This window comes from Excalfactoria chinensis, chromosome 1 (assembly GCF_039878825.1).
Source record: "Excalfactoria chinensis isolate bCotChi1 chromosome 1, bCotChi1.hap2, whole genome shotgun sequence".
NCBI classification, from domain to species: Eukaryota; Metazoa; Chordata; class Aves; order Galliformes; family Phasianidae; genus Excalfactoria; species Excalfactoria chinensis.
The window spans coordinates 181,430,813-181,457,934 of NC_092825.1; the positions used below are offsets into that span (position 1 = coordinate 181,430,813).

General features: G+C 39.6%; 1 protein-coding gene across 1 annotated transcript in view; it reads right to left on the minus strand.

Moving 5' to 3' along the window:
* Window positions 1-2,588: 2,588 nt before the first annotated feature.
* Window positions 2,589-27,122, minus strand: part of EMSY (EMSY transcriptional repressor, BRCA2 interacting) — a 38,052-nt gene continuing 13,518 nt past the window's right edge. The window contains 15 exon segments of the mRNA XM_072326994.1: window positions 2,589-4,300; window positions 5,771-6,097; window positions 6,099-6,156; window positions 6,158-6,273; window positions 7,165-7,728; window positions 8,963-9,117; window positions 11,946-12,101; window positions 12,333-12,497; window positions 13,395-13,593; window positions 14,512-14,685; window positions 16,147-16,283; window positions 17,958-18,131; window positions 19,629-19,778; window positions 21,856-22,167; window positions 24,383-24,659. Of these exon segments, the coding sequence (XP_072183095.1) occupies window positions 4,106-4,300; window positions 5,771-6,097; window positions 6,099-6,156; window positions 6,158-6,273; window positions 7,165-7,728; window positions 8,963-9,117; window positions 11,946-12,101; window positions 12,333-12,497; window positions 13,395-13,593; window positions 14,512-14,685; window positions 16,147-16,283; window positions 17,958-18,131; window positions 19,629-19,778; window positions 21,856-22,167; window positions 24,383-24,659 (3,159 nt within the window). The 3' untranslated portion in view covers window positions 2,589-4,105.

Here is a 27,122-nt window from a genome sequence, read left to right on the forward strand (position 1 = left end):
AACCTGCCCCAGTTGGCCCTGCTTTGGGTGGGGGGGGGTTGGACCAGAAGACATTCTCCTTCCAACCCCATTGACACACTGGGTGTGTGAAGAACCCTTCCCAGCCTCATGCTACATTCAGAGAAGAAAGGTCTCAGGCACTGGGAAGTTCAATGCAGGGAAAAACTGTATGATCATTAAGGTTGGAAATAACCACTAAGATCATCTAACTTAATTATAAGGGATACAAGCTTCCTCATTTTCCACCTGGAAATTGGGTTTATGTTTCTCTTCTTGTAAAGCAGATAGATCAGCTGGCAGGTCTGAAATAAACTGACAGGGGAAAGCAAATCTCCAAGAACATGGAGAAATGGGAGAACAGAGACCTGAAGAAGCACCAAACAAAAACTACCTTGCTTGCCTTCCTTTTCAAAAAGGCTGCTGCATCAAATAGCACTTCACACTCAGTCTTATACATAGAGACAACCAGCCTGCTATGCATAGCACATGCATTTAACTTGATAACCCAAGGAACCTGAGCTCCTCAACACCCAACCAACTCAGGCAACATGAGGTTAAAGAGCCACTGATGCCAAACTCCTTCTTGCATAGGAACCCACAAACACCTTTAAAAGCAATTCTTCCCTCACTTTCTCCTTGTTAAACTCATCCTAGTGATCTGTAAACTTAACCTAAGCCAAGATTTACATTGCTAAGGGAAGAAATCAGAATCACAAATTGTAGTATGGCTTCAGGACTGACTTTGGATGAGGGAAAATTTCTTCCTTCTATGCTTTGGGACTGAAACTTCACACGGGTTGTTCATTACCATTCTTAATGGGCTTAAGGGAGCAAGTCCTGAGCCTAGTATAGTCATAAAGGCACTGAATATGCTGTATGGCCAATAGAGGAAGGCCGCTAAGCAGTGCAATTTTCCTTGCTCAGTATCTTAATTGCAATCAGTCCTTTCTGGATTGAACTTTCACGGTGTGCCCACGGGGGTTTCGTAACCACCTTTGTCTATGAAACACTTCTTAGTCTTTAGGAACTGTTTATACAGCAGGGGAAAAGACACACATAGAGTCTCACATTTCCCCCACTTTGATTTTTTTGGAGGTCTCAGACTTTGTTTCTTCTCTTTTTATCCTATTTAGTCGTGCGTTCTGTTCAAAGGGTTTTTCACGTGTAAGATGACATTCGTAACATTCGTAAGCCCATTTTGTCACTGGTAGAAAGACAGAGACTAAGAATGCGTTTCTCCTAAGGGTTAAATCTCTCCAGGAAATATGCTGCCCGCTGGGACTAGAAGCATCCTTTAAAGTATTCCTGGCTTCTCCTTTATTTCAAGTACTTTCTCCCAGCTTTATATCAGGTTTTGAAGATCCATATACACACCAGTGCAGCACCGGAGCACATTTACTGAAATGCTGAATTCAAAGCAACTCAAATCCTTTTTTACTTGCTCTCCAACTCTTCCATATCTTCTCACTGTGTTACAACCCAATTAGCTGCCAATTCCTAGGAGCGTAGATTGTGATCATTGCAGCTCACCTTTATTCTGTTCCAAGGGGAATCATCACATTTATTTCAGGAAGGACGATGCAGCTTATTAGGGATAAGGGATATGCAAATGTTAATGCACATGGTGGTGGTTTATTTTTAGGAGCCGAGTGATATTTATAAGGCTGCAAGGAATGGGTGCGGGACTACAGCAGGATGCTCATCTGTAGGGAAGAAAAAGGAAAGAGGGCCACGTGGTTTATCCCATCTTGCACGTTTCTTATTGCTAAAGGTATTTATGAGGTTTAAGTGCTAGAACAATTAATTAATTAAGGGAATCTGAAGCAGCTCATTTAAAAAAGAACGGGAAGAGGAGGAGCTTTAAGTTAACCTGAACACATTGACTTCAAGGGTCTTTTTTTACATGACCCCCAGGTAGCTCCCCATGTGCTTCCATTTGCCAGCCTACGAAACAGCTGCTTCTTAGAGCAGTGCTAAAAGCTTCTGTCTTTCTCGAGACACTGCTGTCTTCAAACGACTGTCAAATGTGTCACTGCAGATCTGCTCATACCTTTGCTGCAAAGTCACTGCTAAAAGTGCAGCCAAAGTTCTTAGATAAAACATCAGATCCAACCAGGACTTAACAATATAGGCAATACATTAGCATTGGTGAATTCACCTTAGGCAGTTTCTTAGTACTCCCTCTTTGACCGCAGAGAGCATAGAATCATAGGATCATTAAGGTTGGAGAAGACCACTAAGATCCCCGAGTCCAACCCCAACCCACACCCTGCTGTGCCCACTGACCACGTCCCACGCTGGTAAGGTTCTTCTTTTAGCTCAACAAATGCTATGTTTTGCTTCATATAAATTCTTGTCCATCCTGAATATTAAGCAGCAGAGAAATCCATTCCAACATAAAGGTGACACAAAAAAGAAACAAAATTAAGCATTTGCATGTTGATAAATTCATCTCTGGACCTTAAGAAAATGTGTGACTTCAGAATCGACACCAATGGAAGGGAAGACAGAAGAAAAATCCTTTTGGAAGTCATAAGGACTTCCTTTAGAATATAACCGAGGTTAGATGAAGAAGCAACAGCACCATCTAGGGGATACTGCATGTTCTGACATACACGGATACATCCAGGACAAGGAAAATCAATATTTTGAGCTTTTGTATTTTCCGTTTGAGAGTTCACTCTAGTTGGAATTTAATCGTTAACTACAGTATGAACAGTAAAATCACAGCTTAAAAAAAAGACTGACGCAAAAGACCGTATTAGACTTTGGATGAAATCTACTTACAGTAGTACTCCAGCACCAAAAAGTGGGCAGTTAGGCTGATAGATGTATATACAATTAAATGATATGTCAAAAGTCTTAAAATGCTTAGTTATTTATAATGAAATCTATACAAAAACAGTTAAAAACGTGTTTTTTTTTTTTATATACATTTTGAAACAAAAAGTATTGTCTTCATTAGCAGAACGTATTAAAACCGGTTCTTGTAACCCACCTGAACCCACACCCCCCTCTCTGTGGCTTGTAACTATCACAGAAACCCAATGTATTGCTTCAACAAGCCAAGTCATAAGGCAGATTTCTGAAACCTACCGCTGTGTACTGAGCTAAGCATCGAAACTCCCCAAGTGGTCACTTTAAAAACAGCACGTAAGAGCAAAATACAGTATTTTTCAAAGCCTTCTAAACGCCGAGGTTCAGCTTTTAAAGACGTGGAACCACTTTATCCCCCAGTTCTGAAAAATGGATATCTAGCAAAATACATCCCCCACAACCCTCTTGTACTCTAGAATTTACACGCCTGCCTGTTTAACAGGAACTTTTTTAAAACAACTCGGACTCACTTTTAAGCTTTAAATAAATAATCAGAGATCAACTAGAGCCAATGAGCATTTCGCGTGCTGATGGCGCAAAGAAGCTGCTCATAGACAGATACCCTAATTCCTGTAAAGCACGAAAACAAAAACCCACGAGCAAATCCACACTGCTCCCAGTTTGTGATTTTGCTTATTTCCAAACATTCAACAACGAGAATTTTAAAAAAATAAACTATATCTTTCGGCTTATGAAAACAAAGAAAAAAAAGAAAATCTCTAAACTCTTTAAGTGAGCGCAAGTGCGAGAAAGCTAACCAATTCCAAAGCTCCTGGGGCTTTTCCAGCACTGTCAGAGACACCGTTTCTCTCTCACATGCTATTTAAAAATACAAATATTTATTACACATTCTCGTCTTTGATGGTGTTTCGCTCAGCAGCTAACAAAGAGACGCAGCGAATTAAAGATCCCTTTTTAGTGAATGCTCTTTCAGTACCTGGGCAAAGGGCTTCAATAGCACGGGCTGTAGAATTCGCTGCAGATTTGCTTGTTAACAGGAGTACATTCCACTGTCATGGGATTACTGTATCTCAGTAACTACACCTCTTTTGGAAACCATTTCTAAGATGCAGTTTTTTGCAATACTGTCTTGTTAAAACACACTGATGCTTCAAGGGTCCAATGAACAACTCTAATAGGCAAAGTGCTCTAAGACATCACAAAACAAGGGCATCTGGGATACTCAAATCCCCAGATAGGTTAAAGTGCACTCCAGTGTCCCCGTTCCTTAGGACTGTTCAGCAGAACTCTGAGAGGGGCTGGGCTCAGTGCCGTCCTCGGCGCTACTGTCCACGTCTTGCTCCACTGCAGTCTCCTCATCATCGAGATGCTGACTGGTGAAGTTGTTGAGCTCCAGGAGCCCGCTGGGTTCCACTACCACGTTGGAGCTGGAGTGACAAGGAATGGAATATCGAGGGATAGTCTGAAAGAAAGAGAAAGATTTAAGTTCTAACACGCGCAGCTTTGGCAGGCAAAGGCATCTGAGCAAACATGAACTCGTGGAAAAGGGCTATTCAATTTTCCAAGAGCAATTTTTCCTAGCTAACGCCCGTTGCAAACATTTGTCAAAGATTCAAAAGACCCTTTCACAAAATGAGATTGTGAAAGACAACACTGGAATGCTCTGTTAAGGCACGGATTGTGGGCTTCGACTTTTACCAAAGGTCTGTGACATAATTCCAGCAAAACAAACAGCAAAACCACTGAGAGCCACCACTCATCACTCTCCAAATGCAAAACAAGAGAGCATACTCTCCAGCCTCTTACAGGCTGAGCATTCAGATCTATGGAACAGATCTATTTCTTTTGCATGATACAAGCTCTGACCCTGTTCAGAGCTGCAGTAGCACGGAGTCTAAGGAAACAAAACAGATCTATGTTATTTATTTCTCTTTGTGCTTTCTCTGGTCCTGGAAATTCAGTCTACATCTTTATACAATTCAAGACCCAGGCGCTGATCTGACTTTGAAAAAGTTTGTAGCATGCCATGAAGATAACCCATGCAGATTTCCTTTTCTCTATTTAGGGCAATAAGGAGTAAAAATTATTTCTACAAAAGCCAAGTTAGCTGCAGTGAAGGTTTTACCAGGTGACAAGAAAAACTTGAATGCTCTGTACAGTTTTCCCCATGTATATGTTCCCCTATAACATGACACACAATTAAAACATTTCAACCCCTGCTATCATTTCTGTAAACGTATACACTGCCAACTTATCTGCAGCAATTCATATATAACACTGCGAGACCTCGGATGACTGAAATACTTCACCAGTTGACTTCCTGACCATGCATCACATCACAAAACATCATGTTTAAGACAGCAAAAATCAAGGAAAATATACATCATAATGTAGGCAATGATTCCAAGCATTTAAAGACTTAGAGTTATTTTTATCTTAAGTGAAAAGTCTGTTTATACACAGTTAACAAAATTCCTTGTGAATCCAGACCTCGTTTGCTGAACTCTCCCATCTGGTGAGCAGAACCCCTCTACTTCGTTTTCTGCCCAAATTAATTTTATACTCATTAAATGGCATAAAAAAAAATAAATGAAATTCTAGATTATAGTTCCATTGTAATCAGTGATGGACACGTTTTAATCATTTCAAAGAGAGGTACTTTGTAACAGATGAACTCATTTTGTTTTCTTAACAGAAAAACAAAGGAAGACACTGAGAACACCATGAATGACAGTGCTGAAGAAATCAAGAGCTCATTTTAACAAGAGCTACACACTTTGAAGCAGTAATCCGTTGCAAGCCTAAGAGTAGAAAAAGCAAAATCTGAAGAAAAAAAAAAATACTTGAACATTGCTCAGCTGCTATCATCACATTAGACAAAGCAAGTTTGCTCTGCTCAATCTTTGCCTTATTTGTTCTGGTCTTCTCTTACCTGGATAACAATTTCTGATGAACTCTCTTCAGCTTTCTTTTGTGATACATTCTGAATGTGTATAAACTGGTTTGTTGTAGGCATTCCTTGTGCATCGAGTTTCCTCTCTGTTATAGTAGGACCAACAGCAGGAGGACTTGAACGGGGTTCTTTACATGTCTGTTGCTGGGGGATGGAAGTTGCCGTCATCCCTACTGCAGCCACCCTCGGCACCTGGGTACAAGGTGACGACTCTGCTTCGCTAGCAGGTTTACTAGTGGACATGGCCTTGAATTGTGGATCCACTATCCCAGTTTCTACATCTGTATCAATCTGAGCTTCCACCAACCATAGACATTCTCAAAATGTCTGCTACTGCTCTCTTCATGGATGCCTGCGTGGGAAATGGTAACTGGCAGTGCCAGTTTGGGCACACAACTGCCACCTGCTACCTTTGAAACAGGAGGTTGATGCCCCTCAAAAGTTATCTTTGTAACAGTGGATCCTTGAGTTATAATTGGATGCTTGCTGCACCTGAAAATCAAATTTTTGTTGTTCACATTACAGCTAGATTATTATTTTTTATTATTGAAAAATCTAATCAGTATTTCCAAGGACAGTATTGGCACAAACAACATACTTGCTATTAAGAAGACAGTTGAAACTCAGTGTTTTAACAAAGGAATTAGCAACGAGATGGCAACAGGTACTTGAAGCCTGGGTTTACGCAGCTCTTTGGGCTGCCAGATAAAGATTGTAGCAGTTTAATATCACAGCAGCCTCGTTTTCCTTTGGGATTTACATCCCCAAGTGGTGTTTGTTAACTCTCTTGTTTTCACACGTACCCCTGAAAGGGACAAAGAATTTGTACTTTTCTGGAGTTAAAATATATCTCTATATTTTTCTTTCCATGTTCCTTAGTTGTTTCATTTTCCCCTCCCAAGGAAAATGAATTTACTCCTGTACATGAAAGCCACTGAACTTCAGGAAGATGTAAACTACAAAGGAAGATGTACAATGGAGAGCCTTAGGAGACTGCAGTGTATTCATCTTTATTTCCACAGAAATAAAAAGTGCTACGGGAACGTAAATTAATAATGTGTCATACCTAAAAAAACAACCCCAAAAACAAAACAAAAGAAAATAATTAGGGACAAATTCCATGCACCGGTGGTGGCAGAAATTCATAAAAACTGTCCAACAAAACACGTTTGTGAGCTCTATGGATTTTTTTCCCCTATAACACATGTGCTTCTCTCCTTCCTAGTGTCAACCTTCAGATGGGGTAATTAATACCAGCGGAATGAGGAGTTCTCTCTTGCCAGGACAAAACACTGCTACAGCGACAGGGTTGGTGTTTAGATTTTTTCCTTGAACAGCGACGTGTATTTTGCATGCTATCAATATTCCGTTACCTGGCTTGCTGGCTGTTTCTCTGAAGAGGCAGGTAGCTGCATTTGACTCTGGGGGGGTTGGGGTTGCATGTAGATTTTTTGTGCCGTTGGTGCCTGTTGCAGTTTGGGCAGCTGCTGTGTGGTTTTTACTGCAAGCACCTGTACTACAGTTTGCTGTGGCTGCGCCACTAAGGTAGGGAGCTGCCTTTCTTTGGCCATCATGTGGTGTGGGGGGTGCTGTGCATCTGGTTTGGTCTGTGCTTGCTCTTGCTGCAGGGGGGTTAGCTTTTGATGCCTTATAGAAAGCTGGGGCATTTGTGGGAGTTTGTGCTGGATTTGGTCGGCCTGCAGGTGGATTGTCTGCTTCTGCTTAGTCTGGAAACATTGCAGAGTTTTCACTTGCAGTTGAGTCTGTTCCAGCTGTGGCTGACTCAGTTTTTGCTGTTTTTGTGCCTGCGATTGTGTCAGGGCGGATCTGTAGAACAGGCCAGTCTGAGGATCTAAGGTGTCCATCTCTTCCACTTCTCCCTCCTCAGTTCCAAGCTGTTCACTCTGTTTGGTGAACGCAGTGTGACTGCTTAAGGCCTTAGGAAGAAGAAGTTGGAGCAAGTTAATAGGGAGAAATCTAATTGATAAGAACACATAATCTAAACATAATTTTTGACGCTTCAATCTTTCTACAACTGATTTTACTGATTCCCATCTCCTGTATACCCTTACACAAAAATTCACGATACCTATGTAATTAATATTACTGTCTCCATGGTTGAAATGTGGCAAGCCCCCATGTGAGAAAATTAACTGTATTAGCTGCTCTTCAGTGGAGAATAAACAGCCCTGGCTCGCATCACACTAGGTTTCAAACCCATTAAACCAACATGGCAGATACATATGAGAAGGTAGGGAGATGAAGAGGTGGTTCAATCACTAGCTTCTTAAAACCAGAGTCCACCTACACAACTTCTTATTGTGCCTCCTGAAAGCCTAGCCATCCTCTCCACGGATTCTGCTGCAGCTCCCAGATATGCCCAGAGAGGTGGTGGTACCCCAAACCCTTCAAGATCAGGCTGGATGAGGCTCTGAGCACTAATAGAGCTGTGGGTGTCACCGTTCAGTGCAGGGGAACTGGACCAGATAGCCTTCGAAGGTCCCTTCCAACTCATACAATTCCATGATTCTATAATTCTTTATATCTACTACTTGTCCCATTTCAGCACAGATCCTCTCTCTTCCTCAAAATGTTAACTACAGTTTTCCTTCTGCATTTCATGGAAGTGGATTGTTTTGGGTTTTTTTTGAGGGAGCAAGAGACCTGTTACTATGCTTTGTGTATCATGGTATAAACATACTATTAAGTGACTTCAGCAGGATGAAGCAGCCTATTCCAACACCAGTGAAAATATGCTCCTTGCAGTGGATTTATAATCCTAACACCACGCTGCCCTGTTCCACAGCTGAGGTTGCTGATCCTTCTACACTAATGCCAATATAATCTGCAATGCTGATCCCTACAACACAGCGATATAGGAAAAAAGCACCTTGTTGCACTCGAGAAGGTAACATAGACAGCAAGAACTAATCTAGGAAGGACTTCTCCAAAGTGACTGTGAATACCTCTTCTAACACTCTCAAGTCTTCCTTTTCAACCCACCATCCTCCCCCATCAAAACAGGCAACGTTGAACTCAGTTACTCATTTGCTCTCACACTTTGCATTTCCAATGACAGCAACATACTCATTCAGAATAAACCCTGCTCCTGCATCATTCACATAACCTACTGCTGTTTTACAGACTTGTTTGCAAAAGAAAGGGTACAACCTGCTGCATGATATGGGTAATTGCGCCTGTGGAGGATGCGGGGATAGATTTCACCACAACAGAAGTCTGCGTTGCTGTCTGTGACTGAGCCACGTGCTGCAGCAGAGTCCTCTGGGGCTGGGATGACTGCTGGTGGGGTTGGGACCGATGACTAACTGAAAGTAAAGAGGTCAGTGGCACTTCTCCAGAACTAACTGCAGTAACTTCAACTATTTGCTTTGCATTTATCCTTCAGCTGAAAGCACGAGTGAAATAAAGAGCTGAGTACAAAATATATTTGACTGTATGACGGCTTCAACTTTTATGTGAAGATCTATTCTGAGAAGCCTCTTAAAATAGCATCTCAGGGGCTTTGCTTTTGTCTCTGATTCCTAAGTCACCACAGTTGGTCCAAATCTCCTCTGGTCTCCTTTTCCCAGCACATCAACTTTGCAAACGGAATTTGTACTCTGTTTTCAGATGGGTTCTTTTTATATAACCCACACAACACAACGCTGTAGAGCACCAAGTATTCTGTCACCTTTACAGGTGCCAAAAGCATCTGCACAACTGACTGCAATTAAGAACGGCAACCCTTGCACACTGAATTTCTATCACTGTTAAATCGCAAGAAATACTCTCTCAAGTCCAAGCTAAATTTGCAAGATTAGCAATGAGAAAATGCTCAGGTATTAAGACTAGCAAGGCTGATCAGAAACCACAGACAAAAATTAGAGACCGTGCCATAGGTCTGTTAGAACAGACACAACCATAAGTTACAGAGCAATGGTTATGGCTCCATAATTCAATAGTGGATTGACAGAAAAGTGATTCCCTTGGCAATTAAAAATATAAAACATCAGTCATTCCATATTGCAGTCACTGATAAAGTATAAATCCACATTCCATGCCTATCCATACCAACATGTAAATAATTGCTTTCATTAACTGTTTGGTCATGCAATACTGAATAACTCAAGGAGAAAAAACAAAGTTTATACTCAGTTATAGTAAAACTGAAAGGTAAAAGACACCAGTGACCTTGCTGAAAGTTAGAAGGAAGGTCAAATTTTGCATCAGTACAACAATTTTACTTTCCCATTGCAGGAAAGGAGTTGGATGATATCAATGATATCAATACCAGCTTGCATGCTGCTCTAGATCCATTACGGATATCCCCCAACAGTTCCTGCACAATTCAAAGCTTCATTTAAAAGTAAAGTTTCTAACCTATGTGGTTGTGTAGATATTCTTCCGAATGTGAACCAAGACAGTGTTGTCTTCCTGAGTCTGCAGACAGACAAAAAACGGTGACACTAAGATGTGTGAACTGCTCCCTTCTCCTCACCAGGAAGTACACTTTGAATCCCAGCTCCCATACAGACAAAAGTGCACCTAATCCTTTGGTTGAAGCACATGCAGGAGATTCCACAATCAATTACAGCTTGCAGACTATCTTAACTACTGAATTTCCTAGCAGAAAATACAACTGTATGGATTACGATGAATCCTGAGAAGCAAAAATTAAACCAAAGGGAAACTCAGAACAAATTACCTGCATTCCCTGGCAGTGTGCATTTAAACTGGGTGAAGGGAAAGGGACAAAAATGTAAGAGCAAAATAACTGGTTTTGTGCTGTAGCAGAGACTGCTGTCAGTCAGCCCAGAGTAGCCTCTATTTCCCTGGCAGATTCCTGTAAACCATCTCAAGCTTTACCAAAAACCACTACTTTAAGCATTAATTGTTTAGGGAAACTTTCAGATTTGTACTCCATGTGATGAAGTCCCTACAGAGATCATGACTTTCTCTCTTCAACTCCCAGTACCCAAAGGGTTTACATCAACTTTTGTAGTAAGACCCAGTAACAAACGGAACTATATAAACACAATGCATGGCATCTATGTCAGTGAGCATGACTGACTTGGAGACTGGAGAGCAGTTGAAGATTATTTATTGTACTTCAGAGCTTGATTTAAAAAGGGTCAAAGAAAGCATCAGTCAAACATTCGAAACCAAAGCCTGATACACTAAGTGTTACTTAAAGAGTAACAATAAGCCCCTCCACTCCCAATTTCCCACAACTTAAATTTGGACTACAGAAGGGAGGGAAGCAAGAAAAGGAGTGTAGGACAGGAAAATGAAAAATGTAAAGAAATTAGATTGGATATTTAACAGTACAAACACTGAAGTTACAGATACATACTTATTTCACTTCCTCAATGCATATTTCAAACTCAACCGTGTTTTTCATTTTGCAAATAAAGACAGTAGGTAGACCAGCAATGAGGAATTAAGAAATTAAATCAAGTCATTTGATCCTCTTGTGTGGAGCCGGCTCGTAAGTAGGATTCTTAAGGCAACAGAGGGCATCCAGAGAGACATGCATTAATTGGAGAGTTGTCCAATGGAAGGGAGTCATGGGCTAAGCCAAATATGACATCCAGAAAGGAGGATTCAAGTGTTAAAATAAAACACAGAAGGTAAGGGTTGTCTCCCAAATATAATTTCAGTTTAAACCATTTGTTTATGAAGTGCAAATTTAGTAGTTCAAATCATTCCAGCAAACAAAGAAGCTGGGGACTACATTAGGAAGCCAAATGTACACCTGGCTGAAGAGCATAACTTTGTGCTTGTAAGCAAGTAGCATTTTGCCAATGTGGATGAAGCAAAAAATAAGTGTAGTTTCTGTAACTTCATTTTCTACTTCTTCCTTACTAGACATTTTCCCTAAAGACAAGATGGGCAGCATTTCCCCACCATCTAATCAGAGGACAGAATGCCTTTTAATTATAATTCTTGAAGCAAGAATCATCTGTTTAACTAAAAAGACTCCTGTATGCCCCAGAAAAGCAGATGCTTTTTCTGCCCCTCTTTGCATACGATCTCTGTAGTGAAAGAAAACACTCATTTACTCACTGGAGTGAAATAAAACTGAAAGAAAACGCCAAAATAAAGTCCCAAGACTTCAATTACAAAACTACAGTCTACTGTCTGAGTTACTTACCAGTTGTGATGTATTCAGCAACTAATTCTGATTCTACAACAGCAATTGAAGGACTTTCTGGAGAGTGTCTCTTCTCTTGGGTCATCTGTATTGGGACAGCCATTTGGCTCAAGTCAATGGTAGGCTGCCTTGGCTTCGATTCTAACTTCTCCTTCACTGCTTTCAAAGAAAAGTAAAGTAGGATGCATTAAAGCATCTTTAGTATAAAAGCAATAGTTTAATACATTATGTATGTTATATAATTGTTTCAAATGAGCTTTTACAGAGTAAAAATGAAACAAAACAAGTTGACTTAAGGTAGGTGCTTCTCAATTACAAATTTACTATAAATGCTGCTGAAGCAAGTAGTTCTGAAGTGACCCTAACCAACAACATGCATTTCCACACCTGTTGTCTGCTGAAGTTCTAGCAAAGCTTTTATTGTGGAAGTAGCCGATTGAGATTCACTGGATACATCCTGGTAAATGATTGTAGGGCTGGTGTCCACAGCTATTTCGTGTTCTGACCAATCTTGACTTCTTGAAGCAATCACATGAACTACAGGCTGAGAATCTGTTGACAAAATAAAACAACACGAGGCACGTGAAGTCATCATGGAACCAAGTGGGTTCAAGGTCCTTTGTCCAACATCTAGCTTGAAACAACAGTTGAGCTCAAAATTAAACTACGTTAGCCATTATTCTTTAGTTCTAAATTTGACAAGGATGCAAAGTCTCATACTGCAATGATTTTGTTTAGTTTTAATCACAAGTGACCCAATGTAAAACACGATTGATGTTATCAAGTTACCAAGATTTTAGTTCTTTATCCAAGCTTTGATAAATCAAAGTTCAGCGTCTCTCTCTTTGTATGCCAAATTCACACTGTAGGTTTTAGCAGTTCAGATTATCAACATGCATTCAGCATTTTGAATTCACACTGCCTACCTTTTGTTAATTTTTTCAGTCTTTTGTTTTCTTTAACCTTTATTGAAAATGACCATATCAACCAAAAGTTACAGTATTATACAGAAAAGGTTACTGACTGATAAATAAGTGCGTTTTACTGAGAGATGTTTCTTTTTATTTAATGCAGTGATACACTCTATGGTCACTTCAGACAAAAGGTCGAGTGTTACTTCATAAATACACTTATTATTTATTCTCTTCTTTCACATGAAAAGCTGCAACTACATCAGAGCTTGAAGGATTGGTGGCTGTACTGTCTCCACAACCAGCACACGAGCAAGTCAGAGCCCAGCAAGAAAATTTCTACTTTTCACAAAGGATAATAATGTGTCTATTAAATAGCTCATAGAAGATGAATATACCTACAAAGGAAGTGACAATGGCACACGGTGACAACAGAGTGGATGAAGAACTGTGCTAAAGAGATGCACGGAGTTACATGAAACTAATTAGCATGTTTGGGAGAAACTCCTCTCATATTTTAGGAAACACTGATACGTACCTTGAGAGCTCTGAGAGGACTCTGTAGAAGAAGAGCTGCTATCAGTGTAGCTTTGTGGTTCTTCTTTCACTTCTGGGAGAGACGAATTTCCTGTCTCTGCTACCCTTGATGCCTGCTGTAATGTTTCAGTTACCAACTGCCTAGTTTGTTCGCTCACAACTGTTGCTTGAAACGTCACTGGCTTTGGTTTTATGAGAACCTGGTTAGAAAGACAGATTGCGTACATAAGAGCGCTCATGAAAACAGATCTGAGCAATTAGAGAACAGTGTGGCACTAAAAGAGATCTACGTACAAGACTCAGACAATATTGATAACTTGCTAAAAGAGGTCTACCTGTAAATTCAGCAACTCTGATTGTTAAAACATGAAGTCCCAGTAAATGGCACTGCACAAGAATGTACTTCTCAGTAATTTTGAGCACTTTACACAATAAAGCACTAAGCAGTCATTCTTCGCAGCTGGACACAATGGTATGGACAAAAGAAAGCTAGGTAAGTGAGCTGGAACATGCACTGCATTGGTAAGGACAAACACCTCTCTTCCTTAGCCCATGATAGCCTTGAATGCTCAAGACATACAGAATATTACAGCTGCTTTTAGCTCTTTCATATACAAAAAGCAACCAGAGAAAAAGTTGAAACTGGGAGCATCCAGACAAAAGCCAGATTCTCTGCCTACAGCCCTGCCAACAATACAAGGCTGCAGGGGAAATGTGAAAATACATCAATGACAGAACAGCTTCAATAAAACTCTCGCATTTGACACAGGACCTACATTCAGTCTCCACATCTTTACTTTTAATGATCTAGTCATTAGCTTTAAGATGTAAGAGGCCTCCAGAGCCATGACCAGGCATCTTAAGTTTCAGCTACGTAATAGGCTTAATAATTCTTTTCAACTTACTCTATGCCTCCAAGAATAGCTAACAAATGCCAACACTGTGCTCAAGAAGCCAGAATCAAGGCCACCTCGTTACTTCCTTAAGTCTCATTCCCCATAGACACATTCTGCATATATTTATCTCGCAATAGTTGTGGCAACACAGTGAAAAAAATGATCTATTTCCCGTTAAAATTTAGGGGTACATTTCAAAACAGAAATGGGTCCTCACTGTACCTGCGTTTTCCCTTGCTGACCATAAACAATTTTAGTTGGGATGATTTTGGTGGCTGGCTGGACCGTGGACCCTATTCCTTTTGGCTGTGTAACAATCATTTTTGTGATGGGTCTCGTGGCAGTGATGATAGCAGGTTTTGCTCCTGCTGGCACTGCCTGAACAGTTTTCTCCCCCTGTAGAGAAGTCAAAGTTTACAGGTTAACTGAGTGAAGTTCTTCAGAGAGACCCACTTCTCTAAAAAAATACACATTTATTGGTGAGTGTGTGTACCACAATATCAACCTACTGCTGTTAGAACTAGATGTATTTAATACAAAGAACATCCAAGAATTAAAAAACCCTATGGTTTTGAATGGAAAAACTACCAAAATCCTCTTTTCCATTACTTTATGTTTCGAGTTGCTCTGAAGGGTCGAGTAAAGAGTAACTAAATGACAGTGTCTAGAAGTCGCTCCAAAGAATTCATCTAAGCTGGAACTTCCCTCAAATCTTCTGCAAATGTTTTTTTAAAGTCTCTTATTTCTACCAACACTAACTCTGGCACAACATCTATGAAACTCGAATCGAGAAACTAAAAGTAAATGACATAAATTTGTGTTATCCTCATGGCCAAGATATTAATTATGTCTGTTTTTTGTTGGTTTTTGGTTTTTGTTGTTTTTTTTTAACTAAAAGTTCATTTATTTTACAAATGCACTTTCACTGTTGTTCCATGGGAAACATTTGATTTTGAAATATTGCTGACGTATAACTAAACTCCTGACAGCTTAAGAACAGCAAGGAAATTGAGCATGCTTTTTTAGTTCTGCACAGTAACAAACTACATGAGGAACCACGTTAGTTGCCAATTCTCTCAGTGCTTCTATGCATTCCCATCAAGTAGATGGAAATTCCAACAACCATACTTTTTTTTTCCCTGAAATATCACCGTATTCTGGCATCTCCTACCACATAACATCATGAGATTCCTTTAGGCTTTGTCGTTCTTTAAGGCAGAAAAGTTGAAATCTCCAAAAGATATTTCCTGAAAGGTTTCAAAAAGATTCCTGCTCAACTAGCCAAGTAAACTTTAAAAGATAACAAGATGAAACCATTCAGTCTCACAGTTCTAGCTATAAATGAAAAGCAGGTTCATAACGCGTGAAGGAAAATCCAGCTGTATCTGGAAACTTGATTCTGTCTTTATTACACGTCATGTTATTCAAGAACTACACCACTACACAATACCCAGGAACAGGAAACCAAGTGTGGTACCTTTACTGTAAAGGAACAGCTTATTTCTGCCCAAAAGACACACTGATGGAAATGCAAGCTTGCAACTGGTCTAAGGTTCTCATTAGAGCACTAAGAGGATAAGATTCTACTTCTGCTTAATCTTCAGTGTTATACAAAAGTAACTGTAGAAAAAAGGGCAAATCATTTAACTCTGGGAACGATCCCAGCTTGTTTTAAAGATCTTTAATAACCCACAAAACATACTTGTTCTCCTAACATCCTTGACATTAAGGCATGCTGTATCTGCTACAAAGCTCATGCAAAATTTGCTTCTAATTGGGACTTTAGCAGAAAGAGCACAGCAGCTAGCACAATCTGTCATTTGGCCATGGATCTTTAGAGTCGAAAGTCTTACTTACCCCAGCATTCAACAACGTTGTGACAACGTTTTTGCCAGGAAGCCCTTGAATTGTGGTTCCTTTTCCAGTAGTTTTTTGCACAACAATCACATTGGGTTTTGATGTCATTGGAATTGTAGTGATTTTGGTTGTAGTTCCTAAATTGTAATGAGAAAAGAAGGAATGTGAAGTTTATCCCACTTATATTTCCTTTCACTTTAGAAGTTGGCTGCATAGAAATCGCTGTATTTAGATCTTACAGCACAACAAAGAAAGCATCTGGAACGGAAAGTTACGCCACTCAACTCAAAACATTAATATCAACTGCTTGCTCTATGAATCTTTCATCTATAGGCATGTGCTGGACAACAGCAATTCATTCTGTATCAGAACAGACAACTTCTTCTCATGAATTACACAGCAGACTAGTGCAAGTTTCTTAGGATAAGACATCTAACTTCTCAAAAGCTAGAGTTAAGGGAGATAAGGGCAACACTAATACTCAAGTCAAGGCCCTACCTGCACAGATAAGAGCTGACTTAAATGACTTCAGAACTCAACAGATAACTTTGGGAGAAGAACCTATGTGTATCAGCAATAGCTGCCTAGCAAAGAGAAAAGCCATCTCTTCCTAGAATTGAGCTGTTGCAATGTAAGTGACTAACAGTGAACTGAAAAAGAATATAAAAAAAAAGGAAAGAAAGAAAAATATGCTACTGTGTTAAAATCAGTACTTGAAAGTTGAGTTCCTAACCATTTTTATTTATTTCAAAGAGCTGTGTTTGCTATTTTTCTCCCTCTCCCAGTATGTAATAAGATCCATTCCCTGCATCAGGTTATCTTGGCAATACTAGATCACCCTCTACAATCTACAACATTACCCACACTCATTTTTACCACCCCTACCATTTTCCCTCTGCAGAAAGTACTGCTCAGTCATAGAATTATAGATTCACAAGGTTGGAAAGGACCTACAAGATCATCTAACCCAACTGTCCCTCCCATTACCATTGCTACCACAAGCCACTAAGTCATCATAGCTGTAATCACAAGAATTCCTCTCATTACCTTCTGCCCACAAGTCATGCCTGCAGATGCATCACTATACAATTCAATACAATAACTGTACTAATTGTGAGAAAAGAAAGACTTGCTGAGACTTGACCATTATTTCCTTAGCTTAGGAAGCCTCTAGCTGGCTGTTCCATTAGCAGAAAAGGAAAAGAATATGAAATAATAAATAAATAAAGGCAAAAATCGCTTTTAAACTTGTGTAATATCAGGACAAATTGGTATAATCCTTATCAAGAAAAAGCAAGGAATTCCCTGCATAGTCTGCTGGTTTGGAAAACAATAATACTCGCCTTCGTTTATAAACTCATTCGTCTACCTAGAAATCTCCTCAAGAACTCATCATACCTGCAACAGGATGAAGAAGTTCCTATATTAGCCCCAAATAAGATTTTGTAGAAATTAGGATTTGAAAAACTGAGGTATGTCTGCCAGACTACACTCCAGGGTGGCTTCACCCCAGTCTCTGCTGTGCCTTTCAGTGCCAGAATCTGGCTGGTGATACTTTGGGTCTCTGCTAAGAACCAGCAGCATGAGCTCTTGAGTTATCTAGGGACAAAAGAACCTATACCTTCTACCTGCTGTTTATATCTTCACTTTCAGCTGTTTTTCTTCTGAGTCAATTCCTCCAATAAAAACCCTGTACATTATTCAAGGATGCAACAGACAGAAAAGCTCTGAACAATTTCAGCACGTATAGACTTGCTTGTGAATTCAGTCCTAATATAAAAAAAACACAAATAAAAACCTCATGTGCCTACCAGAGACAATATTACTGCTGATAATCTTGCCTCCCAGCGTAGCCAGTGATTTTGGTACTACTGTAATGATGCTACCACTCGTGGTTTTCACATAAGTTGCAGCCCCTGGAGTTCCAGCCATCCGAGCCCCTATAGAGGGACTAACTGTTGGCCGTGTGTATGTTGCTTGAGTTCCTGTGTGAAAGAACAAAAGAGAAAAAAAAAACAATAACTGAAGTTTGCTGTTAAAAGACAATTCCCTATTAGTGGTAAAGCAGGGGGGGGGAAAGGGGGAAGCAGTTAGAAGTTAAGCACTAGATTGTGTTCACACAGTCCCTACAATGCAATTTATTACAACTCCTTGTGAACCTACAGGTAGTTTCTAAACACACAAAGCAATTTTCAAGCATATGCAACCTTTAAATGAACATAAAGAGTTTTGTGAAATATTGTACTACGTGCTCTATGACTGACACACTTTAATTCATGTCCTTGTCTCCAGGCTTTTACTTTACAATGGGTGCACAGATTCTGCCTGAATGTTTGCCACTTACTCTGCTAGCCACCCAAGAATTAGTTCTCTGATGAAACTATGAGAACTGATTCCTGTTCCCTTTGAAAGAGGCCTAGACTCCCACTTTGCCCATGAGACAAATCATTTAAGAACATCATCAATTACTCCCCTCAGAGATATAATTAGACCCAAGTATAATTCACAACGACAACACGATTGTATAGATTTAGTATTTAGCTAAATCCCATTTCCTTCTACCTACTGGAAACAAAATAAGATGTGAGTACACAGAAGAACATGCTCAAAATAATAACAGAAGTCAATAGCTACACTAAGAACACAATTCCGTTCTGCTTGTACCGCTGCCAATAATTTGCTATAGACATTAACTGCTAAACATCACAGAGAAAACCAACTTGCTTTACCAACAAAGCCATATGTTCAAATCTAAGAGAGAAGAGCAAGGTTATACAAATTAAAAGAACTGAAAAACTGTTAATTCTTTTTTAAATACTGGGAAATGTTTGTGTGAAGCAGGAGTTAAAGGTTTGTTTCTTTTAAACATATCATTAACCATCAGCTAATAATCCCAACTCATGCTAAGAATTAAGAAAACTGGATAGAGTTGCTTTGCATGTTTTCCTCATACAAGATTATAACTTGCAACACCTGCATCATTTCTGACCTCCAATGAAAAAGCAAACACAAATACAATTAGATCTCCAGAAAAAAAACAATAAATGGGATTTTAAAATTCAGTTTATTGGCAAGACTACGAGCAAGTCATCTGTCTTTAAATTTCATGCATTTAAAATAGAAATGGTGATGACCTACCTACTTGAGGCACCTAAAAAAACCCAACTAAGGTAAACTGCTTAAAGTAAGGTGCTACAGAAGTGCAAAGTATCAGTGTAACTTGCAAAATATAAATGCATATATATTTTGAAATCAACTCAATGAGGACGGAATTTGCATTGTTTTCTGCATTAATTCAAAGAGATCACAAGAGGAGTGAAAGAGCTTAAATCCTTATCTAGAATCATGATCAGGTGTGTGAACGTGATGTTGTGCTCACTGTTTACAAGAGAGAAGTGACTTTTTTTCCCCCTAGCAAATCATGTTTTGCTGCCTGCATGCCTGGGTTTACCCTCCCTTCCCTTCTCAGAGTCATAACTTACCAGAGGGAGTAGTGACCAGTTTAGTTGTCATGACAGTCCCATTACTGCTAACCACCATTATAGGTGAATTGCTACTGCTGGGCAATGCCGCTGTAACTGGTTTGGGAAGGATTTTACTGAGCTGCACCTGTTGAGTGATTATTTTAACACCTAGGAAAGGAGAAAGGTTACTGTTAAAATACAGGCACGAAAAGTTACTTCCTGAAATGCTTTTTCAGACTGAGCCCTAGTGGGCAGATAGCCTCACAAGGCTTCTATTCTGAGCCCATGTATTCTTGATTATGGAAATACTTTTCTTTTTTCTTGGGCCATTTTCTTTAAATCGTTTGTTTATTGTTTTATGGATTATTATTATTATTTTTAAGATTTCTTTGCAAACAAGATATTCATCATCTTTGTTTTCATGTGCCTGTTTCAATTGCTAGCAACTCCTACTGAGCCACGGGATTACATCCCATCACTGAGTTACTTCATTGATTTTTAATCTTTCCAGGTTTGTGACTCAAAAACTAGAATACATTTCCCAGGCCAACAGGTTACAACCAATACCAAATTGTTTCATGTACCATGAAGCATCTAAAAAGGCAGCAATTCTCTATGAAATTAAGTCTGTTAAGTTTTAATGTCTTAAACAGCCCAGCTGAATTCCATCCTTGTGTATATATAAAAAATCTTCTTGCACAATCAGTACGGATGGGTGTAAGGAACTAACTGTGACACTGGCTATAGGAGGTAAACTATTATCTCTTCCTTTGCGTTATTGGTTATCTTGACATTGAGAGGAACTGGGCTGGAATAAACTGAGTAGAAGTAGCAAGGATAGGGACACCTCATTATGGCAATGATTTTGCTCACTTTCACTCAGTTATCGTAGAGAAATGGGAGATGCATGAGATTCACTTCTCAGTTGCAAACCAAAAGGTCACTGTTGTCTGTTCAAAAGTATACCCAGGCTGTGTGCTTCTCAGGTGGTCAAGTTCTGTGTTGTGATTCCACTGTGTTGGTTAAATGCTACGAAACACCCAGCCCTGAATTAATCCTGCCTGAATGTAGGCATTTGTATTTATACATAAATGTTCGTAGGCGAGCAATTTGCAGGCTACAAAACATCCTCCAGAGATGTTTGCTTCTTCTGCACTGATTATAAGCACCATACAAAGCAAGCAAGCTCCAAATCGTTAAAGAAAAAACTGAAGCCTTTCCATGATCCAGACACAACACTGGGTAAAAAGCCAAACTTTCATAAAAATCAGTTCACATCTGCAACAAATAGTATTTCCAAAGAAATTTTAACTAAAAAGCACTCTAAGATCAAAACCATAGCAAATAGCACAGAGTGAAGCTCTTACTGACAAAGTGTTGTTTAGTAATTGAAGGATGGAGGCATCCTATTTGTTTTCATTACAGGGTATTTTTTTCCTAGGCAGTGGTGTTGTAATCCAAGAAGTTTATTAAAGAACAGGGATAGGTTTGTTTCTTCACTCCACAGCCTGTTTTAGTTATTATCATTATTTTTTAACTAAGTAAGACAAACAAAATATAACATTACCAATCACATTATTCACATAAAATATGGATTTAAAAATACTTTGCACTTTCATAGCACTTCTTGTTTCAAAATCTGGTAACTTTGCAAGCATTACTCCTTACCACTTCTCACTAAGAACTGTAGTTTACAGTAGAGTAAAGCCAAGGAAGAAAGATTATGCAACTTGCCCAAAGTCAAATGAATGAATCAACGTCACAAAAAGAACTGAGATCAACTCCCAGACTCAGATCTAATTGTATTTCTGCTGTGACAAGTACCTCAAACATAGATTTCAATTTTTGAACCAGAGAAAAGAATTGAAACATGGATTAACTTTTTTTTTCTCCAGTCTGAACAGCACTTGGATCCTCAGAAAACCGGTGTCTTCATGTTTCAGCTAAATTACTTTTCAAGATAACTACATACCTTTCAATGCCTAATGATAAAACACTTACTCCTAGAGCACGGTATGCAATACCTGAACCAAACAAGAAGAATGACAGAATGAAATTCCTCACTTACTGTTAGCTGACAACATGAAATCATCCTTTTCTATTATTCAATTTTGAAATACAGTCCTTAAGCAGTTATGACTTCACAGCTCCCTCTCTATGTTTGGGACAGAATCCGGCCCCTACTTTCTTGAGGTTTGAGGTTAGACCACAGTTGGAAATATGACTCAAGCTTAACTCCAACTACCTGATTCCTGTTTGATCTGAATGGTGGGCTTGATGCCAGGTGGAAATTGAGATTGCTGTGGCTGCTGTTGAGCTACAGAAGACTGTGCCAGCTGTTGCTGCTGAGGCTGCTGCTGCTGTTGTTGCTGTGGCTGCTGTTGTTGTTGCTGCTGCGGCTGCTGCTGCTGGGTCTGTTGCATTTGGTGCAGTTGCTGCTTGGGGGACTGCTGATGCTGTTTGGGGAACTGTGCTAAGATTTGTGTTGGATTCCCAACCAAACCTTTTGGGGAAGGTAGTCTGGTAGAGGCTACTTTAATCGCTGATGTGGATACACCTATAAAAGAGTAAATGGTTTGAGATTTAACAATGCAATATGAAAGTACGATTTCTTTATATATACTCTTTCATTTAAGCTGTCCTTACTAGTGAAAAATGCAAATAAATAACAGCACTTGCGCCAGAAATGTTCTGTTCAGTGTCAAGGGAACCTCATGCAGACATTCAGTGTGACAGTAGAATATCTTCAGGAAGATAACACAAAGACCACAATCCTAGCCTATTTCCTGCACCTTTTGTAGTACAAATAACTTCATGAATCTTCTCAAAGCCAGATCTTTAATCTTCAATAAAGCAAAATATTTGTAGCGAATAAAAATCAACAAGCTAGGAATGCAGGAATGAGAAATGTCAAATCCAGCATTATAAGGCAGTATCTGTTAGTGAGCAAAAGGTATCTTACAAAAACGAATCAAGTAATGGTCCGTGATTTAGAAAACTATGGAACATGTCTTTTTCTGATAAAAGGTTAAACAATCTTACAAGTAATAGAGTGGTGCAGTCAGATAAAAAAAAAAAAATCTTCTGAATACATAAGGATTTGGGTTATTTCCTTGCACAGCTGGCAGAGGTGTCAGAACACTGCCAGCAAATCTGTGCTTTATCTCAAATTCTGCACCATCCACAAGCACCAAAAAAGCATCACAGAATGGCCCAGGTTAGAATGGACCTCAGGGATCATGAGGTTCCAACCTCCCTGCCATTAAGCAGGGCCACCAACCTCCACATTTAATACCAGCCCAGGATGCCCAGGGCCCCATCCTACCTCGCCTTGAACACCTCCAGGGATGGACGGGGCATCCACAAGCTCTCTGGGCAGCTGTTCCAGCACCTCACCACTCTCTCTGTAAAGAACTTCCCCCTGACACCCCACCTAAATCCTCCCTCCTTCAACTTCAAACCATTTGCCCTTGTCCTGCTGTTATCTGCCCTTTTGAAGAGTTGAGAAAGTCAAAGTCCATGTCTTAATGCTGGCACATTTCAACCAACTCCACGCTGAAGTGGAAGGCATTAATCTCCTTACTTTTCCTCTACAATTATCGATAGCAATAACACAAACAGTCATAGCAACCTACAATTCTGACAATCTAAATAAGCAACCTTTTCCTCACTGCATGATCTATGAGCTTCCCCCTTTTCTTGGTCAGCCATTATTGTTTACTGATGTCATTTCTCCATGGTGGGAGTCATTATCAGTTTGTCACGATGTTTCATCAGTATCTTCCATAATTGCATTGAATCTTTAACCTGTATCAGTTACTTTTGAACTGTAGCTGCCACTTCCAAGACCAAATCCAATTAAAAATCCATGGTTCAATATGAAACACTGCTGTAAGCTCTTTTGTGCTGTAGATCACTGATGTACCTTAAGGACCTGATTCATGGAAGCAATATGGACTGCAGAATACCTCCTGAGCCCTGATTAGGCTGAGCAACATTTTATGGATTGAAAAATGGAATGGGAAATATAGACCCAAGAAAAATGCTATGCAACAATTGTCATTGTCAGGCACAGTAAATGGTGGCCACTGAGATCCTTTCAGTCACTCACACCTTTTCACCCAAAGAGCCAGCCAATGGGCACAGAATGGAATGAATCACGCTAGCAGGCATAGATGGAAAGAGAAACCAGCAACTCAGGTGTTTTAAATTCAAGCCCACTCAGATCTTAAGATTAAGGACCTGAAAGTTAAGCCGTCAATAAAACATGAAAATAAAATGTATAGGCCTTTTATAATACTTCAGGACTATTACAATACTGCGTATGTCAAGCATAAGCTTAATATACTAGGTGTGAACTCTGCATGTTTCTGTGAAGGCATTAAGAGAAGCAACCAGCATTATATTCAGATGATACTAGAAATACCAATTCTTTGTGAATAAGACAGATTTCTCTGAAGACAATCATTCTGGAGCAATGTTTTAAAGCCAAAACAATCTTTTTTTCCCCCCAAACTAAAAGCTGTGCCTCATCAGATTATCTTTATTAACTGAATTTACACATCAGTGGTTGAATAAGGAAAAGAGCTGTGTCCAGTAAGAATTCCTCCGCAGTACCTTGGATTAGTTTCATCAGTGGAGTGTTTGTTTTTTAACAACTCCTCTTTTGAACCCAGCGTACATAAATACAAACCTCATCTCTATGCTGTTCTCAAAGCAAAGCCTCATGTATCAGCAAGAAAGCTCTTACACATACGATGTTTTCACCATACCTTGTGCTACCGTTGACATGACCACGGATGGCGTTGATGATACCACAGCAGTCACAGCAATTGTACTTGCAGTACAGGAGGGAGTGGAACAGCTACTGCTGCTGGTGCTACTGCTGACCAAAGAGGATTGAGAAGCAGTGATAACCACCGGCTGTTTTTGAGTCGTCGAGGCGATGACTGATGTTGGAACAAGTTTCGTAACTGCTGCATAGTTGTGGGACTTGGACAGGATGTTAGGTACAAAAGTTGAGCTTGGAGATGTGGTTACTATTATCACCTGAAAGGAGAGGAAAAAAAAGAGAAAGAAAGAAGAAATTCATGTGTTCTTTGCACTTATAAAGAGCATAAAACTTCTGTAACATATTGGCATATAAGAGCATTTAGTTCGGGGATACACATTTATCAAGACCATTTAAGAGTGTGACTCATGCTTGCTGGCAATTAAAAATTTCCCTCAGTTTGAAAAGACAGTTATAAACATTTCCTTAGAAGGTTTGGTTTTGTTTGTTTGTTTTTTAAAGATACTTCTACTTTAGTTAGATAGCAATTGCTTGTTTGAAGGCAAACAGACAGGAATTAAGTGCTTGGGTTCAGTTAACCAAGCCAGGAAGCCCGAAACCCATTTTAAACTCAACAGCAGGGAGTTGAAGCAAGTTTTAAACACCATTCTCCCTAATCTAGCAGAAATATCAAGAGAGGGCAATGAAGAGAATAAAGAAATGTCTTTTTCTCTTCAACAGCTAACAGCTGCTGAGTCAGTAATGGGAAATGTTGTTGATCCACAAGGATGTAAGCAATCAATATTTCATCAGTGGAAAACCTGTTCTAGGTTCAGAAACAATCTGTTTTAATTATAGTCCTCAGTAACAATAAATTCTTTCATATCTGCCTGAAAACTGTTTGAAGATAATAGGCACGACTCCTAATATGATCTTCGCTTACAAGTCCATGCTCTGATTTGACATTGACATACATAGAAAGAGTTCTGTCCTTATGCAACTGACCTAGAAAACTGCCCATCTCTTACGTTTTTAACATGGGAACTACTTATGTAAGGAGGTTTGTGTTATTCTGTTTACTCCTACCTCCTTGTATTTACAAACACACGGTTGAAACAGAAACACACAGGACAGCAATACAAAGCATTCAGCTTGCCATGCAAGAACTTCAAGAAATGATTTCAATAATCCAATTATCCCCGCATCGTTTTTAAACTTCTAGATTTGTAATAACTTAGTAATGACTTCATAGAACAAAATCAAATAAGAAAAGGTACATAAGGAGGAAATAAAATCTTGACCAGAACAAATTGAAAGTCTTATACTACTTCCCAACACTACTGAAGTCTTGCTCAGAATTGATGGAATGGATGGAATCAAGACAGCAAAGTTCACCACTGTGGTTGCCTCTGCCTCTCCTTTCTCCCCACTATACCTACTTGTATGATTCCTGCTACTTAACTGAGTTTTTAAACATTCAGACATGGGGAAAATCAAATCTTCACTAACTCCCACCGTTGACAGCACGTTAACCACACCTCATCACCACCCAAACGATAAGTTCTCCATACCCACTGCTTTGCCTCCTTATTTCTTACTCCAGGAAGAATGGTTATGCTTTGCCCCCTTTATTTTTGCCCTCTGCCTTACCCCGATTTAATCATACCACTCTTCAGAATCTGCTCCTGGGCTGTGGCCATGAGCCTAATCTTGCACGTGAAAAGACCCTAAGGTATGACTGTGGAGTTTAATTTTGTTTCTTCAGTAGTCAGATGGCACTAGAAATAATTCAGGTTCTTGAATACTAGGGCCAGCTCCATTCCATATTGGATAACTAATTTAGGTGAAGACACAATAAGATGCAGGTTATGAAGGAAGATTACTCATGTTAAACTTCATATGTAATTCCTAGTGCATTAGGGCAACTTAAGCATCTCAGCTAAGTACAAACATACAGGATGCATCCGGGTGGGTATAATCACCACTCCTGAACAGTGTTGTTCTTCAATCAAAGCAAGAGATAAAACCATCAGTTTGAGGTTATTATTTAATAAGACTCTGTTTAATCGTGCAAGGGAAAAAGTCTCGTCAAGTATTACAGTTCAGGATCAACTGCTGTCCTGTGACTAAATAGGTTCGGATCTCTATGTTCTGCTGTATTAACTCTGGGAGAAGAAATGCAGTGATGATTAGTGATCTTCCTGCATGAAATATAACAAGAAAGCAGGATTTTCTGATTTAAAAACAAAAAAACAACTACAAATCCCGAAACTTAAATCACAACAATTATGTTTTTGAAATCCTATATTTTCACATGTCCAAACATTCAATGGCACAGAAATGCACTAGGGAAGGGTCAGGCTGGGTGTGGGGAAAAGGTTCGGCACCAGAGGGTGGTGGGCATGGAACAGGCTGCCCAGGACAGCGGCCATGGCCTTAAGCTCAGGAATACAGGGTTTGGGTTTTGGGTGGTCCTGTGTGGAGCCAGGAGCTGGACTCAATGATCCTTGTGGGTCTCATTCAACTTAGGATATCCTGTGATTACATGTTGTCACAGGTACCAGAACTGCACCACATCTTTCTACAGCAGAAAGACTGACTGGTGACCAACAGCAAGTTGCCTTTTTTGCTTTTATTATAGTAAGATATAAATTCCTTACATTCACTGAAATTAATCCCATCAGCTCACTTTCGAGAAACGTCAAAACCTAATTCCTGAAGAAATACATGAACCAAACTGC